This window comes from Platichthys flesus, chromosome 6 (assembly GCF_949316205.1).
Source record: "Platichthys flesus chromosome 6, fPlaFle2.1, whole genome shotgun sequence".
In the NCBI taxonomy this organism is placed as follows: Eukaryota; Metazoa; Chordata; class Actinopteri; order Pleuronectiformes; family Pleuronectidae; genus Platichthys; species Platichthys flesus.
Window position 1 is genome coordinate 15,151,647 of NC_084950.1, and position 20,719 is coordinate 15,172,365.

The window sequence follows — 20,719 nt, forward strand, 5'->3', positions numbered from 1 at the left end:
TGCCATCAGCAGCGTGTACACATACACATCTACGTGTGTAGGCGTGTGCATGTGTGTGTGTGTGTGTGCGAAGTCAGAGCCTCGTGCACGAGCGCGGTTAGAGAGAGACCTCCCCGGTCCACAGTGGCTCAGTGTTTTGGAGAGTAACCTGTGGGTCGATGCACCGCAGCGAGGAGCATGAACACAAGGATCCTGCAGCTCAGAGGACCACTGAGAGAGAAGGGGAGCGAGAAGGGGAGAGAGAGAGAGCGAGAGAGATAGAGAGAGAGAGAGAGAGAGAGAGAGAGAGAGAGAGAGAGAGAGAGAGAGAGAGAGGAAGGTGCACACCAGCGAGCTGAACCCTCAGGGTGAGCACACACACACACACTCACAAACAAACACACACACACACAAACACAAACAAACACACGCACACTTACAAACACACGCACACACATAAACACAAACAAACACGCACGCACGCACACACATACATATGAAGCATTTTGTCGACTCACGACACGACTTGGCTGCTTTCTTATACTGACAAATGAATACCAGACGTATATGCATGTTCTGGATTAGTGCTCTGGGTGCAACTTGTACTAAAAAAAACATTGAAGAAAGATTTCTTCTGAATAATGTCATCTTCTGTTGGGGCTCAATGTTGTTACTTGTTGCAATGAACTTGTATTTGAATTCTTTTAAAATGAATTCAAGGTATCTGTATAACTATCCACTCTGGGGTCTTCTCTTCAGTTGCAGCTCCGTCATTTCATTGTTTTTTAATTAGTGTGTGCCTGCATGGCTGGATCTCAGTCATAACTCATCAGACATCCAGCCCTTGATCCTATTTCCAGAATGCTGACATGTCTGTTGTGGTTCTTTTCATGTTGTGGCAGTTGTAAAAAGAGGAGACAGCTTTGAAACATCGTATTGCAGTGGTAAATTGAAATGAGTGGTTTAAGGGGCAGATGCAACGCAGTCCAAAAGCAAGTTATCACATGTAAGTAAGTCTCAATACCTGTGTGTTCTCAAAATGCTGAAACCCTACCACACAGGGATCTTTATTTTGTGGCTTTAGGCAACTTTTTTACGTTAAATCTAAATTAAATCAGTATCACAGTTGAGTATTTTTGACAGAAATTGCAAGTTTATTGAAATGTGTGGCATGAGATTGTGTATGTATGAACAAGCATTGTGTCCTACGACAATATTTTATGTTTTTTGAAAGAGACGTTGGTTCAGCTGCTGTTACCTGAACGCAACACTCACTGACATAACACACAGAAGTTATCTGCAGTATATACACTCTATAAGTTGTCTTATTTAAGTGGACAAATCAGGCTCCAGATCAGTTAACTGTCGTGCAGGAGGAAGGCATGAAGGTCTGTGAGAGTTAGCAGGACAGAGCCACTCTTGTTGTTTTTCTAATTGATGCGATCCAGCAGTCAAATATCCCACCCGTGTGCCTTTCCTGGAGGGATCTGCAGCCGACTGTGCCATGTTGTGACTGCATGCTGAAGTCATGAGGCCTCTCGGACTGAGATTATATATATTTATATGTGGATATCCCTGAGCGAGGAGGGTTATCTGTTCCTGATTTCAATGTCATCCTCTTAAGTCAACTTTTGGAAATAACAGAAGTGGAAGAGGCAGCAAGTTCAGCAGAACAAGCCAGAGCACTGGTGCTGTTTATGGGCTGAAGTTGAAGAGGTCAGGCTACAGTGTGGTGCTAGGAACCGAGTATGTTTAATAACAGCTGGTTGTTTCTTTTAAGGCTCTTCCCTGGGAAAAAATGTGGGGGAATCCCGGCAGGATGTTCATGGTGCAGAAGAATACTTTCCAGCTATATATTCAAGTTTACATAAAGAAAATTGTTCAAGTCCGTATACTTGAGTGAGATGAGCAGAAAATGAAATATGACGTTTATGTAAGATATATATTAAAACAATGAATTCAAATGATTGTTGGTCAAAAATGTTCCATTTCCAGCTGCTTCAGGACAGTTGTACAGCTTGAGAAGTCCAAGATATTTCCCAACCCACAAAGGAGTCATTTATCTGAAAAAATTCAAAACATGGATACACATGTTTTTCATTAGACAGTGACTCTTTAAAATACGCAGTATATTAAAAACAGAGTTAAAACAGATAAAATACATCAACATCTTCATTGGGCTAGTAAACAAGATGAAATTGCAATGCAACTTATCGACACACATGTCAAACACCATTGTTTTAATTCACACACAACACCAATGTGGGTCTCCTATGAATGGGTCTTGTACTTGGAGACATGTCTGTCAGCCTGCACCACAGCGGACATGGGAATGTTGCACCTGTGTGCGACTGCTGAGCTCCAGAGATTAGTGTTTGTACACAACCAGCAGCTCTTGTCTTCAGCAGAAAAGCACAACCTTGGTCGGACATCAATGTCCTGACGTCCAGCGTTGCACCGCTGTGTGATTTGGTAGCAGCCGACTCTGGTTGGACCTTGAAATGTTTCACTGCCTTAAAGGTCAGATTCCTTGCATTGTGTTACACTGCCTCAGTATTCAGAAGACATTTTCAGAAATCTCACTATGAATTAATTGTTCGCGGCAGCCTTGCTTCCTCGTTGTAATACGCTCCCCATGTCATTTGCATCAAATGTTGCTATTTGCCTAGGTGGAGTAAGATGTTCCTGCTTGTGTCCAGGTTACAGATAACATTGTTTCAATGCACCCACTAAATATAGCTAACAAACAGGATGACTGCCACCATCAGTCATATCATCCATCTGTCATCTTCTAGTCTTTAATGAAAGTAAAAATAGGACAGTATAAGGACTGTATGAACTCCACACTTACATTCGCATTGCAACTTTTATAACAAGAAAAGGTCTTATAAGACTTTTAATAACTTTTGCAGTGTTCCTATAAAGTTAAGGATCAGAAACCCAAAGTGATTTTCTGAACTAAAATAATTAAGGATCTGCTCCATCAATAACCATAAAAGCACCACATGTACAGAAAATCTGATTTTGAACATTATTTTCTTGGCCTTCATTTTCAAAATCAAGTCCCCTACAAACATGCCAATGGAAGTCTTTAGTAAAAATAGTCCCCAGTCCTTATGATGCAAACCCTTGACTTTGTCACTCCTCTCCACACCACCAGTCTGAACATATCAGTTTGTAGAGACACAGTAATCACAGTGCAGATGTTTCTAAACTGTGATTGGTAGCTACCGAGCAGTTGATGTGTGTTGCTGCTTCGCTCAGGTCGTACATCTGGTGCCCAGTTGTTATTTCAGTCGCTCCCTGGTCTCAGATTAATGGAGTGACACTGGACTGCGATGAGAAGGGACCTGCTCATGCAGGGCAACACTTGGCGGGCTGTAGCGAGATATAGGAAAAGACTGTGAGGAACGTCTCATTTACTCAATGACTTAATTTTACAGGGAGTAAGTAGCTGTTTAATGTTGCTCTTAATATTAATATCAGTCTGTGCACCAGCTCCATAACCTAAGGCCTGCTGCAGTGTTGCATGAATTAGACTTTTATGATAGTCTGTCTCATATAGGAAGCAGGGTAATCTGAAGGAGCTCTTTGTTTGTGTGCGGCGTTTGTTGAATGAGAGTCCGGATGGCTTCCATCAAAGCTTTCTCTTGTCTCTGTGCTGTCAGGGTCCATGACCAAACCTCATATCACCAGCTGGACTGTAAACCACACCGGGATTTGGCGGAGAGAACAAATGCACTCTCAACTCTCCTCACTTATATTCATGTGATCCTCCTCTGCTAATGCCCCATCAAGCCATCATCATTTACCCTGGCCTGGTAACATCTATGCTGATGATCACACCTCTGCAGAAAAGTCACAAGTGTTTCCTTCATCAAGATTATTCATATGGTCCCTGCAGTTCCGAGCAGGGGTTTTGAAAACGCGCCTATGAGAAGAGACAAAGGAAAGAAAAGGAAAAAAAGATCCTGGATCCTCTATTTATCTGGATCCTCTCCAAAATGGAATGGGTTCTTCCTTGTGTCATGCCCCACCCAGCTCCGCAGGTCGGCTGCAGTAGGTGTTTGCACAATCCTGCTGACTAAGAAACGCACAAACAAAGGCAGAAGAAAACATAAGCTCCCTGGTAGAGGTAGTTTGGGAAAGTTAGACAAATGTGTACACAACTACACTCTGTGTTTGAATGTTTGTTTAGACAGCAAGTTGATACTCACACTTTACAACATTTATTTCTGGCTATACTTGAGAGATCATTGAATGGGTGACTCTTAATTACAACGTTACTGATGTATGCGAGATACGGAAAAAAGAAAGGAGAAAAAAAACACGACATAAGGACATACTGATAATCAATTCAATAAAATAAAAATATACCCTGTTTGATATTGATATTTACAAGATGTTATCGTTGAAGGTTTACACTTTGCCACTGCCTCAGACTCTGTGTCTCCCTCTTCTTCCTGAGGCTGTCTGTAGGGAACCATGTGCAGCTCCCTGAGCCCCAAACATCCCATCGGCCCCGGCCTCACGGACATGCAGCAGTACCACCAGTGGTTGGCCAGTCGACATGAAGCCAGCCTGCTGCCCATGAAGGAGGACCTGGCCCTGTGGCTCAGTAATATCCTCGGTAAGTGACGCTCACTGTAGCACATAGATGTCAAGAGATGTTAATATAATATAATATAACATAATCTAATTATTACTCTTTAGCCAAGAGGCTGAAATGTTAACTGTTGGTACATGTTGCAGCTACACACAGTCAGTAAGAGTTAAAGAAATCCAATACTAATTCATATTTTGCATTATTTTTGCATTAGTATCTCTCATAGATGCAACATTTTAAGTAATTTAACTTTGCACGCTTTGCTAATTTATTCCGTAACCCGTCTTATAACTTGACATGAAAAATCCAGCACATTTCCTTATCTTTAAAAGTGATTGAACTGGTATTGCTGAAACAAACACCTCTGCAGGGACCTGGAATCAATCTGAACCTCATTACAAACTATTTTAAAGCACCAGAATGTGTGAATCCATGTTCACACACTCTCCCATGGATTTGCCTTAATTGAATAATGGGGATCATTAACAGCTCTTGAAAGCTGCACAGTCAGTGGTGGAGAATAGGCTGAGGAGGCCGCCTCAGCAGAAGATTTGTGTAAGGTTGTTTTTGTGTAATATATCAGCCTGTGTGGTGCATTTATTCAAAAGTGGAGTCACACAACAATTGCATGACACAGTCTGCGGATGTGATCTGAATCTGGTGACTCCTGTTAAACCCTTGGGCAGGTATGAAGACGGTTACGTTTTCGGACAATACTATTGCCTGTTCTAAACCGGCCTGCTTTAAAAGGGCTATTTGCTTGGTCTCTGGTAATGCTGGTTGTTGTTTTCTTTCTGAAACTTTAAAAGTGACTTGCAGGGATTGAGCTGACTGGTTGATTCTGATGCTTTGCCAGATCAGTGTAGCTTGACGCAGTCTGCAGGACCCCGAACTGGAGATTCAGTTGCCATTGGCGTTGTTGTGAACGCGCTGTTGTTGTGATCGACCACGTCATTGAGTTCCAGCCACCGCTGCTACAGAGAGCAGGTCGCCTTTCTATTCAAAGTTAATAAAGATTAACTGTATCGTTCATCCAAGTTGCACCAAACTTGACACCGTACTTCCTTGGACTTTTAACAATAGACCTGACAAGTGTTGTTCAGAAAAATAAGATAGAAAATTCTTTTGAAAATGACTGTGAATAGAAAAATCCCTTTGAGAAATCACAACTTTATGGTATCCACCCTTTAACTGTAGAAATACATCGCTCCATTTAAAGGGATAGTTCGCTGAAAAAAAAAAATTCACTCATTATCCACTCACCGCTATGCCTATGGAGGGGTGGGTGAAGTGTTGGAGTCCAAAAAACTCTTTTGGAATCTCAGGGGTAAACAGTGTTGCAGCCAACAGTAATGAAACAACAGAAGAAAAAAAACATAACAAGACTCAATACGGCTTGTGTGGTCTCATCCAAGTGTCTGCAAGCCTTGTGGACACTTTCGTGAACCCACTTTTCAGTGAACTATCCCTTTAAGGACTTAACACAAAGGTTCTAAGGCAAAACTGGTATATAGAACCATTGCTCTAAAGCAGCACCGACCTAGTATCCACTTGAATCCTACCAGCAGACTATTACGGTGTAAGAATTAAACGATTTCGCACTGTTTTTCCGAGAGAAGATTTATTTTAAGATTTATCAAAAACTGTTTAGACTTTATGAGGAGTGGTACTCTACTCCCTCATTTATGAGTTTTTTCTCTTTTCTTTTTGTGCCTGTGTTTCAAATTGCTCACCTCGTAACTGGGAGTTATTTAACATGCTGCAGACTGTGTGTACGCTCCAGCGGACATTTGTCAAACTGACACAAAGCCAATTAAGTCCTTGAGACGGACTCCTGTCTATTTGCGAACAACGTAACACAACTTCATTATCTTCCCTGTTATCTCTGGCAGTCGAGTGAGTGTTTGCACTGGAACCAGATGAGCTGGAAGCCTGTGGTCTGCTGTGGTGAGGGATCAAGGGTGTGGAGGCTTCAGAGAGGAGAAGCAGTGAACACAACCAGCGTTGATATGCAGATGAGGGTTTACAGTTTCAGATGGGAGGAGCGTCCTGGTGTAAGGATGAGTCTGCTGATTGAGTGGGAGGTGGAAGCCTGAATATACCGATGAGTCATTGTTGTTAAGCAGCGAGTTTGAAGAGACTCAGCGATTCATAGGAGTGAGTATATAAATTTTAATATTTCCCTGAGAGCCCTCTGGAATACATTTCCCTACAACAGAAAAGCGAGGGAGAGTATGAGCGTATAAAATGAGAGCTCACTGAGTATTTCTCAAGATTTCAATCTCTCTCTCTCTTTTTTTTTTTCTGGGCTCATTTACAACATTTGGAACTCATTATACGTCGAACCCACAGACCCCTCCTCCTATAAGAAACTGAAAAGGGATGAAAAAAAAAATCTCTCCGGTTTCTTTCCACAGACACCCCCCTGCCACCACCTCCTATTTCACAGTGATCTAACTAAGGAAGAATGGTCCTCTGGAAGTCAGTCAACTGGACACCACATGTTGATCACCAATCTATCTGTGCAACTGTGCAGTGTAATGATGCTTTACTAAGTACGAGCAGACGCTAACTTTTCATATGTACGTATGACTGGCACCTCATGGTGTTTTCCCAGAAAATCCCCACTGGATTCCCCTGAATCTTCTTATAAAAGTTGAACACTTGGTCTCTGAAGAGCTGCCCGAAACCCTGCAGCGTTAGCCAAGCTCAATCAGCGGTTTGAGAGAGTCAACAACATTGAGTCAGGTTCAGCTTCAATCGGGAAACAGGCTGGAGATTCGATTTTATTTCCTTATACAGTATATATTTTTCACATGAGCACTTTTATGATGAATTCATGGAGCTGGGCTCTGCTTTCTTTATGTGTTTCCCTGGTCAGGTCTGGAAATCACCGCCGAGAGCTTCATGGATCGCTTAGACAATGGCTTCCTGTTGTGCCAGCTGGCTGGGACACTGCAGGAGAAGTTCAGGCAAAGCAGCGGAGACCCGCCTGCCCTTGGCAACACAAAGGTACAGAGAAACCTGAGGACTACAGTAGTCTGGCTTGATAACAGACACAGTGAAATGTGAATAAGTGATGTGCTGAAGACAAATCTAGGCCGAAAGTGTTCAGAGACTCTCAGCTTGAATGATTTGACAAAGGGAAACATCATTAAGACGGAATTGAAATGTTTGATCAGACTGCCACTTTATCATCAAGAAATCCATCTTAATATAAATGTTTCTGTGAATGCTGTTAACTCAAATCCCTACTTTGAATCCTTTTCTATGTTGTGGTATAAAATGTATTGGTACCAGACAGCTTGAAGGCAGCAGCACTGAAGTTTAATTGACGATCACTGGGACCATATCAGTAGTTTTTCCTTAATCAGAGCAATAAAATCTCCTGTATACTCGTCCCAAAGAAATGTCACTATCATAACCTCTCGATTAAAATTAAAAATGTTCTTCAACATTTGTTTTCCACCCTCTGTGCTACGTTGGGCTCGTCAGCTCAGCAGCAGCTGTGATTCCCCACTTTGCTTGGACCTTCACAATTTTATAAAACAGTGCTCAAAGGTGGGATGGGGGATGGTGGCCCGCAGCCTTCAGCGGGGCAAAAAAAGAAAAAAGTGAGCCTGGCAAGGACACATTAACTGATGGGGCCCCACATCCCCTGTGAGATTTGGCAGAACCACGTTGAACGTTGATTTCTTTTGAGGCTCGAGTGAGGGTTTATTGAATTGGGGAAGATTAAAGGATAACTTTGCACGTGGTTATCTGTCATTTAACCCGAGCAATCAGGGAAAATGTGTATTTTACTGGGTCAGTGCTCAAGAAAACAAATAATAATGCAAATCTTTAGATTGTATCAGTTTCAGGGCTCCTGCGAGTCAATTTTGGGGTTGACAGTTTCCGCGAGGACTTATGTTCAAATGTTCTTATATATATTTTCAAGTCTTGGATGCATGCTGTTGAGAGCATTTGGACAAACATGAATTGTGTTTAAATGTTCACAGGCCTCAAGAGTGAAATGTGGCTTCATGAGAATTAAAAAATGAAATGTTCTAAAGGTAGGGTTGGTAAGTGGCTTCTTAGACACTTTTAATCTTATTTGTTGAAATTTTCTTCTCATCCGAATAGCCATCAATAGATAAAGTTTTCTTAAAAAAAGCCAGTGTCTGTGGCCCACGCAGGACAGTAATAAACACGACCAATCATTTCATTGGAAAAGTTGGCTACTAGCAGTTGTCAGGCTGCGCACAAGGACTGAGGGGAGGAGGTGGGATGTGTTGGTTGCTTATTTTCAATGTGTAGCCGGCTCTAGCTCTTCCAGGATTACCAACCTGAGCTTTAACCTTTGTCAATGTGACAAAGTCCATCAACATGAACATTTGTTGGATTGTTTTAGCATCTGCTGTTGAAACACAAATAAATGGCCAAAAATCTACTCAAGTAAAAGCACCAAATTATCTTTTCTTGAGTAAAAGTAGGTACTTATTTTTAAATATTCCTAAAGTATTTGAAGTAAAAGTACTTGCTGAGTGTAGTCTATTCCCTACTGCAATGATCTTTTACATCATTATGCTTTTCTCTGAGGTGACGTCTGCTTCAGAAGGCGGTGTCTAATGTTACCTGCCTGCTCTGATTGGATCAGTGGATCGATTCCCCTCTTGTTATTTCTTAATTTGCGAAATATATAAAACCAATATGAAGATGTAACTCAATATTTTTAGATGAGTAGAAAGTACAGATATTTGCCATTTATGTAATGGTGTAAGTGAAAAGTACCTGAAAACAAATCTACTTGGGTAAAGTATAGATCCACGATAAATGTACCAAAGCACAGTAACAAAATAATTAGTTACATGAACACACTGAGCTGCTGTCTGATGATGGGATGCTCAGTGGGATGGATGAAGTCGTGTTACTTTTCAAATGGAGGAAAAGAAGCCAAATACTCTTCTTCTCTGTTCTATGAGAGCTGTGGATGTTTGCACAGAGGCATGACTGCGCTGATGACATCAGGTCTCCTGATCTCAGTGTGAACGCAGCAGCACAGATGTGAGGAAATACTTGAGGTCAGCGGCCGTGGGACGTCAGAGGAGCTACTGAAATAGAGGAGCCTATTGATCCTGGAGGCCAATAGAGAGCAGAAGGAGGCCTGAGACACAACTCAGGTTTTAATCAAACAAAAGCTACTTTATGATGTTTTATTGAGTGTGTGATTTATTGCCATTTGTTCTTGTTATAGCATGTAATGCCTAATATGCTGTCACACATCTTATGACATGTCAAGGTTTATGATTCAAGACAAAAAGCTTTTCCTTTATCAGCTCATCTCGGCCCTCGCTGGCTGCAGTTGTCGACTGTTACACCACTTTAAAGAACATGTGCTCTCAAGTCCCAGTCTAAGTTGATGTGGTGTGTGCACTGGGACTGAGGGATGGCACCAGAGAGAAACGATATATCACACTTTGTAGATGTCTTCTCTCACACATCTTCCCATGTGTTTACATTAATCAATATCAACGGCAGATGAATGAAGCTGTCCGATGTCTGCCATGTGCCAACTTCAATACAACCCTATCATCAGCTGTTATGATTTATTACCATATTGTTAACATTTAAAGCAACATTGCACTTTTTCACTTTCAGGCAGAGAGTTGGATGAGAAGAATGAAACCAATCCCAACCTATTGCTTCAGCTATTGGCTGATTATCCCACTTATCCCACAGGTCTATTGTTAGTGGGCCAGGGCAGCGCAGTCCAAACCTTTGTGCGATTTGGACATGGGAGATATCTAATATTGATAAAATATAAAATTGATTTAACAGATTACCAGAGCTCTTTATCTGTCAGTGGGGGGTCCGGCAGTGTGTCAATATGTGGACCAAGTTGAACGTGTCTTTTTTTACGTCCTCGGATAAAGTACAGCAGGGTCGGCGACTGCATCAAACCAGGAGTCTAAATCGCTGCCAGATAATTTTAATGATTTGATTATTTTTATTTCACCATATCAAACTGACACAGACATTCAGGGCTCACGGGTGCTAAAGTTCCATCACTACAACAACATTCTTTGTTGCTGCACTGCTTTATGTTGAGCTAAATTACTGAGGTTTTGGTTTGGAAAGTTGTGAGATTTTTAATTTATGAAAAATATTGACTTCAAAATCTGCACTGGAGATAAACCAGGTAGGATGAACACAAAGTAATCTAACTTCACTCTGCACAAAGACTTTTTATAAAAAAAACTCCAGCACACAAACAATAAAAAGTGATAGTATGCTGTAGAACTTTTTCAGGAGAACTCACTAATGACAAGGAACAATTCCGAAGTAGCTCCTCAGCATGAACAAAGAGAACAGTCCAGGCAGTTTTATAATGGGTCCTGCGCTAGTGGTTATAAAACCTACATATATGTTCCAACGCTTTTTTAATAGTGTAATTACAGCTGTAGAAGTGTTGAGAATTTGTCAGGTATAGATCATCAATAAGGTTTATAATCTTCCTCCCCTTCGTTGTTCTTATTCCTAGTCCCCGTCCTTTTAAACATGGTGTCGTCCAAAGGTTCGAGAACCTCCTGTGCCATTATCAGACATGGAGAATTGCAGATAATTCAATGATGCACCACAGAAATGATAACATGTCCTTACGATTGTTAGAGATTATTTCTCCTGGAAGGCAAAGTATAATTCAACTACAGAAAGGATCCCAGAAAAAAAAAAAAAAAAGAAGTCGAAAGTCGAGCCTGGAAAAGAAAAGAAAATACCCTGAAAAGCCTTCATATTTCCAGCATGAGCTCATTGCACCTTTCTCTTAGCACAGGCGCACATATCCTGTATAAAACCACAGGAAGGAGCATAAATCTCTGCGAGCAGACCGTGTGGGGGCAGAAACCCATAAGCTTGTCATTTGATCCCAAATCACAGAAGGCCTGGTAAAGTAGCCGGGGGTTTTCTAAACCGCCATCTCCCATATTGATCTATATGAAAAATGGTCCTTGATCCTGATGTGAAACCAGAGCCTCAGCAGATGGAGAGGAAATCAGTGTAGATAGAGAGTTTGTGGATCAGTGTTATGATGGAAACGTACGGACCTTTGTCAAACACAATGTTGGAGGATACTCTCCATCCCATAGGTTCATTTTTGAGGGTTAATAATCTACTAACCTTTATTTCTGCCACAGAGTGTCCCCAATCGGAGGATACCATGCCGGCAGAGTGCCCCTTCTGGCTCTTTCTTTGCACGGGACAACACAGCTAACTTCCTGGCCTGGTGTCGTGAGGTTGGAGTTGGTGAAATGTGTCTGTTTGAGTCAGAGGATTTAGGTGAGTCTGCTTTTTTTTCTTCCATAAACATCAAAACACCAGACAGTCAGTGTGTAGGACAAACAGCATCCATAAACAGACTTTAACTGTCCGTCTTTGGCTGTCAGTGGCACTGCCAGGCCATCGGACTCAGATTTCTACCTCCAGCGAAAGGCTGGATTTTGCAGGTGCAGTATTGAACGGGTTGAACTGTTTCCCTCCCCTCCCTGGTGTGACTCAGAGGACTCACATCCCCAGGCACTGCCTCGGCTCCTTCTGTTAATTTGACTCACAAGGACAGCAGGCTGCTGGGAGCTCAACCTGGTGATGAGGACAAGCGGGTTTTGAAAATTGCGACCATGCACAAAATGTCTGGAGCAAAACAAAGGGAGCGCACACAGAGGGAAGGCTGTGAGTTAGTGGGGAAAGTAGGCCAACGCTATGCAAATGTTTTCCTCATCTCATGGGCCTTGTTGCTCTCTTCCTCATTCAGGCTCTGGGTTTGTTATCTGTCTCTCTATTGCAAGAATTTCTCAAATTGCTGAAATGTGTTTGCAGTTATGTCTGGACTGAAAAATCCCCTGTACAGTTTGTGAACCTGCCCGCAACTGAAATACCTGAAATATTCAATTCCTGACCAATGCCTGGTCGACCATCTCTTAGCAATTTAAACTATGTAAATCATCTTTGAAGGCCAAATTACAAGCAGCAAGCTCCCAACACTGGTCCTGCAAATGCAAGGGACGTGTAATTCTAATAAAAAAAAGTTGTGAAAACACTTGTTTTCAGCAACAGCTGACATCATCCTTCTTTCTTTTTCTCTCTCTCTTTTTCTTACCACCTTTCTTTGTCTGGATGGATTTATCAGTTCAGCAGTAGATGTAACAACACCAGGTTTGCTATCATGCATGGTGTGGTGTCTCACATGTGTCATACATCCCGTGTCCACTTTCACTGTGTGGTCCAATAGTCAGTGACGTGTAGATATGCACCTCAAGTCTATGTGTACATCCCAGGTTTGAGCGATGCAAATGTGATTTGGGATTTACAGGATTACAGAGGAGAGGAACATTTGAATGCATGAAGTTCATGAGTTTACGTCCTTGTCTTTTCCATCACACACACACTCACTCTCATTCATTGCCTTGTGACAGATATCCTCCAATGTCTTTATAATGATTAAAAACCTAATGCTGAAACGTTATCTCTTGTTGCAGTTCTTCACAGGCAGCCACGGGAGGTGTGCCTCTGTCTTTTAGAGTTGGGGAGGATATCATCACGGTATTTGTCTTTATTTATTTCAGTTTATCCATGAATCCCTTATACTTTGTTAGATTATTTTCCCCGCACCAAGGAGATCACGTTTTTTCACCCCTGTCCGTTATTAGATGAAACTTGGTGGAAAGCTGCAGTATTGATCAGGGGAGAATCCAATACTTTTTGGTGCAGATCTGAAATAGAGACGAATCCAGGAATTATTTTTTATTCACTTTCTTTCACATTCTAGCATTTTTTGACTTTTTTTTTTATTTCTCAGATAATAATTCATGTATCCTGATTACAAAAATCAGGCATGTTTAGGGGACTGATATTTATGAGTGTGTGGATTTAGTGAAACTTGATTGAATTGAATGAAGGAGACTGTTTATTCAAATAGAAGTCAGATCAAGTGAATTTAAATGTGGTTTCATAAGGGGCCTTGACAGAGGTATGCGCTCCACTGAATGCAATCCTGGTTAGAATGTTGTATTGTACCAAATTTATGGATGCTTCTTGTTTCCTTGGTGCAGGTACAATGTGGAGCCTCCAGGCCTCATACAACTGGAGAGAGAGATTGAGCAAGAAGAGAAAGCACCTCTACCTCCTCCATCGCCTTCATCTCCAGCTCAGCCCCTCCCTCCATCTCCCGCTTCCTCTCCTTCCCCTTCTCCTTCTCCCTCTGCCTCCCCGACTCCTCCCAAAGTGACGTCCAGCAAGAAAAGCACAGGGAAGCTGTTGGATGATGCTGTAAGTCACCTCTTGTTTTGCTTTGTTTTTAATCTCAGAGGGGAAACATCTGTGACGAGTTTGGCTTTATGTGTGTTACAGGTAAGAAGTATCGCTAATGACCCCCCCTGCAGGTGTCCGAATAAATTCTGTGTAGACAGACAGTCGCAGGGTCGATACCGTGTTGGGGAGAAGATGCTCTTCATCCGAGTGAGTATTTCATAACGTCCCTCTATGATATGACTTAAGGTTTCGATATATTCAGAACCAGGAATGAACTGGGTTTATGGACTATTTGGTTTAGTATTTAAAGGCATTCAACTCATAAAACTTACACCACAATGGATAAAGATCAAATGTAATAAAGATTTTACACACGGAAAAATATCAACTGTATAATGCACTGGCAGTTTGATTGTAAAAGTGCCCATTCGGAAAATGGTCCAAATGATATCGATTAACATGTAAGCAGCCTTTTTATTGTCTCTGAGACTAAAGTGGTAATAAATCAGTGTATGTCTTTGTTCATTGGTTTGTATAAAATCACATACAAATGATATATAAAGAGACATCTAAAATATATAAACACACAAGGGAATTCTTACAATCAGAAAATATGTGCCGACAGAGAGAGAGCCATACAGCCAAATGTCTGGAGTTTCCTCTCATCATATATCTTCATCACTATAACTATAACAGCACATTTCAGAAGACAAATAACTGTGCTCATCTGTTGAAGTTCAGATCCAAGGTTTTAGAACTCAGCAGTGAGGAATTTCCAAGTACAGTTATTATAAAATCCCTCTGGTGATGAGTTTGCAGAGTTAGCGGGAGCTGAATTCCAGATTACGTGAGCCCCATTAGAAATGTTAAATTGGGCGTTTGAAGTTGCTACAGGCCGGAGCTGATGAATGTTCTGCTTACTGTTGTGAATGGTGTCAAGTGTACTGTCATAATTATCAGAGACAAAAGGAGGAGTGTTAGTGAAATAACAATAAATACAGTGAACAACATGACGATTATTCACCGGGGAAAACACAATATACAGAGTACTCAGATTCTATGTTTTTAAATGGTGACTGAGTATATTTAGTAACTGAATATGTGCTCTTTTTGAGGTAGTTTTATGCTAGATGTGCTGTGCTCTCTTTCTTCTGACTGCTGTAGTTATGACTTGAAAGACATACAGAAGATATAGATTTATTTTACACACAATTATTTTTATCAGCATTAAAAATATGTTACGACAATTGAAACAGTTGAGAGACAAAATGTAAATCTTCGTTATTCAGTGCTCCATATTACTGTACCCCTCATCCTTTAAAGGGGGAGCTGGAGCCAAGCCAAACATTCAGAGACAAAGAATCATTCACACTCATATGCATGGTCTGTTTAGAGTCTCTGATTGCCAGTCTTCATGTCTTTGGACTGTGGCAGGAAGCTGGATCACTCAGATAAACCACACACAGGCACACAAAAGAGTGAGAGAACATGCTACTTGACATTGACATACTTAATGAGTTTTATTTGTTAAGCTTCAGGTACTTTTTGCAGATAATACCACTGTCTCCTTCGGAGGGCTTTAAATTCTCCACCTAAACATTATGTCACATTCGAACTGGTCTTTAGATGACTCTGGATAACGTTTCCACCAGTGTACTTAATGTCGTGTTTGTTAGGTTACAGACCAACTATGCACCACCTTAGTGCTGCATCACAAATGTATACAGCGCAACTGCAAATGCAGTATAAGTGCACTCAAATGATCACCAAAAAAGTGCCAGTATCTATCCTGCAAATATATTTTAGAGCACACCACAGGGAATCTTCAGTTTCATTTCATCCATTCTATTAGTTTTCAAATCAGTTTTGGGCCGACAACAAAGAGATCTCACACTGCAGCGCCAACTCCTCTCCATTCACACAGCATATGGCATATGGCAGTAAGTTGACACTTGGGGCCGGCACTGCAATGAATCATCCATTGTGTCTGGAGAGTCTTTGCTGTGAGGTCTCATTTACTGGTAATGGTATGCCGACAATGTCCATCTTCAGCCAAACATAATGTGGCTGACTGGCCATAAAAGAAAAGCAGAAGCCACCCATGTCCATATGATGCGATGACCAAGTTATTACTCGTTAAATATATTTTGCCAAGTAATAATCCGCCCAACACTGGCTGCTGCGATCCCATCGTATAATCACACTGAATCTACCAGCCCAGGAAACGTAGCTCGACTTGGGTTTGGAGGGAGAGAGAAAGAGATATAAATGGCGGCTAACACAGATTAGAGATGTAGCATCGGCCCCCTTGGGATCCTGGTTACTTGGCAACCCGCAACCAGTTTTCACACCTCAAAGAATGTGAATTGATTCTTGCTGATGGTATGTTAAGGATGTGTCGACGTGCAAAACTGAGTTTACTCTTGGCTGTCCTCTGCTGTCAGCACTTTATATTACAACTACTGATGTTCAACCTCAACCAAATCAAATGTCTGCTAGTGTAAGGTATGGATGATTTAACCTGCTCTCAAATATTTGTGACAAAAATAAGAATCTAATCATAACATCATTATTTGTAGTCATGTGGGTTTTAATAATTGCATGCTGTAAGTGTTCATTGTGTTGCTGAGCAACCAAGGACCCAAGTGGTGAGACGCTCACAGTGCAGCCTGTCATACGTCCGCTTTAAAGGGATTTAAACCCTCATTTCAGACCACAAAACATAACACAACCCCCTGACATGAACTTTAAACCAAATAAATTTGGTGTTGAGAGACAGTCACAGGGTCGATACTGTGTTTAGGGAGAAGATGCTCTTTATCAGGCTGAATATTGTATAACATCACCGTGTAATATGGCTTTATGTTGACATGTATTCAGGATCAGCTGTTAGGACATTTTGCGCAGTAATGGGAGAGTATTCACATCCTATACCTTATAAAACGTAATGAAACATAATGGAAACACTATTAATATACAAGTTAATATAACAACTTATTTGTACACAATGAAAGTAGGTATAATGTACTTGCAGTTCAGAAGAGAAAAGTGGAAAATAAATCTGTGTACTTGTTTTTGTTTCATTCATTTGTATAAAATCACACACAAAATAAATTAAAAAAGAGACATAAAAACTTATAACACAATTCATACAATCATGAATCTCTTCAGGCAGAGCCAAAAGTCTGGATTGTCATATATTTTAATCAGAACTACATATTTCAGGAGAAAAATATTTGTGCAATGAGACATTTCCAAACATCAAAATCTGAATTCCAGATCATGTGAAACGTAATACAACACACAGACACAACCTTGAACTTCCCTCCAGAGAAAACAAAAAGAGAGACGAGAGCAACAGAGGACAGATTCCTATAGCACAGACACACATGCAAGCGATGTCACAGACTTACACAAGAGTTACATGTGTATCACCACGTTTGCATTAGTCACAGTTACAATAAGTAACAGTACGTCCCTCTGCCTCTGAGTGTGAACTCTTCGCTGAGAAGATCCTCTAATTAAAATTCCTCAGATAGTTTTACCCCCACCCTCCAGTAACTGTTTCCACTGAATCGGAATGAATACACAAAGACCAGTCACTGGCGAGGACAACAGCGGCATGCAGCACATGTGAGACTCTACCTCACAATAATCTGTACAGCCTGACCTTCTCAGCTCGGAGAATAAATGAGGTGGTTGTACCTCCAACAAGGGTAGAGAGTATCCTCGCAGTGTTTGTGAGAAGTGCTGTCACAGCTCAGCCCCGGGCCCCAATCCCTGCTCTGGGTTACTGAGGAGAGGAAAGGCCCTGGTTAGGGTCTTGCCCCAGAAGCAGTGCGATAGAAACCACTCGGCACCATTACACAGCTCCATTAAAACCACAGTCACAAAGCCTGAAGGCCTGGAGCTGGTGATTGGAAGCCGTGCCCCGCCACTGCCCTCTAGATTGATTCTTTTTAGAGGCTTATAAATGCTGCATGTCATGGAGCTGCAGGGCAGGGAGCCTCATATCTGGCCAGACCGAGGTGACGGACTCACGAGGTAGTTTACCCTTTTTATCAAACGATTTAGTCTGGAAATTGGTCTGAATCATGATCCTCCTGATTGTGCTGTTAAGGACAAATATAATGACTTGGAGACCTTTATAATGACCTGCTTTCTCTGGTGTTCAGTAAACAAGCTTGTGTTAGTGGAGGGGTAATGATGTCTTAATGAGGAAAGGGGCGATAGGGCTCCATGGTGAGTCAGACATGTTTTATGTGTGCGGCCTCTGGGGAATGCAAGAGTCTGAGCCTCCAATATACCAGAGCTTTTCATTTCTTCTTCTTTTTTTATAATGACTGATGTTGCCATGGTAGCCAACCTTGAGAATGTGCCCTGGTGCGGCAGGTGTCATCATGTGGAAGCAAACGTTGAAGATTTAATGATTGAAAAAATACTGCTTATAATTCCGTGGTTAAGCAGAGGATGATGTTTTCAGGTTTGCCCCCAGTGTGGTTCAGATGAAATATCATGTACATTTTAATTATCTCATATATTGCTGTTTGGACGATCATGACATATTGTGGGGGTCAATTCTAACATTTAAATTTTAAGATTAAATACCTGCATAACTAGTGATATTCAAGATTCAGCTGTATTTTTGATCAGTGCTATAAACACAGATTTTAGCTGGTGAACTTTATAACACCAAAATACCAAACACCTTAGTCATATTTGTAATTCCAGAAGTCAAACAGTGATACGTTACTTATCAATCTTGGGTTCCTCAGTGGCCTGTTCAACAAGGCATTAGGCTGGTAGGAGATTTTAGAACGCTTCCCTCCAGGGACATCATCCAGTCCGAGGCCTCATCAAAGCCGTGCTTAACTCCTCATTTCAACTTCAACCCACTGTGTCAATCAGGGAAATGTCATTAGTCCTGCAGAGGGGAGAGCTCAGCGCCCCGCTCAAAGCTCTCCTTTGACACACAGCGACATCAGAGGAGATGCCCTAATCCTGTATCTCTCTGCAGATGCTGCACAACAAGCACGTGATGGTGCGTGTGGGCGGAGGCTGGGAGACCTTTGAGAGCTACCTGCTGAAGCACGACCCGTGCCGCATGCTCCAGTTCTCCCGGGTGGAGGGCAAGATGTCTCCTGTCAGCAGCAAGTCCCCCAACATCAAGGACCTGACCCCCGACAGCTACCTGGTGGTGGCAGCCCACTACCGCAGCAAAAAGTGAAGACATGAGACAGATAAAAGAGCACAGAAGACAACTTCTCTCTGTTGTGTCCGCCACACTTTAATGGACATGGGTGTCTAACAAATGTCTGGTTTTATACAAGGTCAGTGGCTATAGACATTCATTGAAAGCTCACTGGTGTAACAGTGATGCTTTGTTTTTATGTAAAAAAAAGAGGCACATGGAAGTTTTTGATCACATAAAGGCTGCAGTCATACAAGGAGGTTTCATTAAATTTTACGTAACTGTAAAAAATTAAAGTTTTTTTTTTTTTATCGTTTCAACTGGGTACAAATGAAGCTGTACAAATTTTGTTGAGAAGTTTATCAATCTCTAATCGTATTTTAAGCAATATACAGTTATCACTTTTTGTAGGTACGATTTTTGCAGATTTTAGTGCACATGCTCTTATTTGAATGCAGTCAATAAGGCCTGTGGTACCTGTCTGCATTATATATATATATATATATATATCGAAAACATACATTTTCTGAATAAAGCTGAGTAAGTTGTGGGAGTTCCAGGGTCTTCAGGAAGCTAGTTCTCTTTGGAGACCTGGAGTGGATTCCAACACCAAGTGATTGTTTTTCATGTTTTCTTTTTACTAATTTCTTTTTGACTTTGGCTGATATTTCTGTCCTAAATGCATTAATAGTACATTGAAAATATAAATGGTTCTAGTAGACGCCACACTCAACTGAACTTGCATCGTCCATGGAACTCTTCCAGGCCAAAGTCATGTGATGAACCAAATATTTACGTGACAGTCTACTGTGTAGTATTTGTGTACAACAACAACACGCCTCTCTTTCAAACAAAGGTCGGCCATAAAATGTAGAAGCTTTTACCCTCTCATGTCACAAGGCTGTCTCAGTGTCTCAATGCTTCACTTGTTTACATCCTTGATGACTATTCTATGCAATTTTATACAACTGTCATTTTATTATAGATAATCATTGTTAGAGTAGCTCCTGTTTTATATAATTTCTACGGAGAACATGGACAATCACCTGCACTAGTTGCAGTATGTAGTTTAACAGGACCTTGTTTTTTTATGATATAACATGTACCTTATTTGAGGATCTACAGTTCTTGGGTTTGTTCTGCTATTGGCCTCTAGAGGCAGTGCAATCGCTGAAATCAGAGGAGGAATCGGTTTCTGAGGTTTAGATTTTTGCAGTGATGACTTAATTCTCGATGTGATCATATTCAATTTGTTAATTTGTCCAACTTCTTCTTTGAAACGTAATGAGGGACTGTCAGAGAGGTCAGTGGCTGTGCAGTGTAACTCACAGACGTGTATGTGCAGTAAATAAAACCAGTTTCTGTTCTCAGATGTACAATTTCAATAAACTCTCAAAACTTGAATCTTAAAAAGGTTGAAGTATCTTTTGATGATATTCAAAGCACGACTGGGTCAACTTTTTTAATCTTTCCTTTAGGACAAATTCAGCTCAGAAAAACAAACACCAGACGCACGATAGTGACTTGAAGTGTTCAGCGTTCTTCAGTCCTGTTTTATATACTTAACATGAAAGGACAGAAGACTCGATGGATAAATTATCCATCTAAGTCTAGATCAGCAAACCCAATCTCAATTGCAATATCAAAATCTTATCGGA

At 41.3% G+C, this 20,719-nt stretch overlaps 1 protein-coding gene across 3 annotated transcripts; it reads left to right on the forward strand.

The window, feature by feature from the left end:
- The first annotated feature begins 97 nt into the window (after nucleotides 1-97).
- On the forward strand, nucleotides 98-20,506 carry LOC133955149 (growth arrest-specific protein 2). 3 transcript variants are annotated; one of them, XM_062389833.1, is made up of 8 exons: nucleotides 98-347; nucleotides 4,448-4,609; nucleotides 7,467-7,597; nucleotides 11,761-11,902; nucleotides 13,099-13,162; nucleotides 13,672-13,888; nucleotides 13,970-14,077; nucleotides 18,888-20,506. In XM_062389833.1, exons 2-8 carry the CDS (start codon nucleotides 4,465-4,467, stop codon nucleotides 19,095-19,097), a joined length of 1,017 nt encoding a protein of 338 aa, XP_062245817.1. In that variant the 5' UTR covers nucleotides 98-347; nucleotides 4,448-4,464; the 3' UTR covers nucleotides 19,098-20,506. The 3 variants fall into 3 exon arrangements, with proteins under 3 accessions (XP_062245817.1, XP_062245819.1, XP_062245818.1); XM_062389835.1 differs by having other exon boundaries at nucleotides 4,459-4,609; XM_062389834.1 differs by lacking the exon at nucleotides 98-347 and adding an exon at nucleotides 414-985.
- Nucleotides 20,507-20,719: the final 213 nt, after the last annotated feature.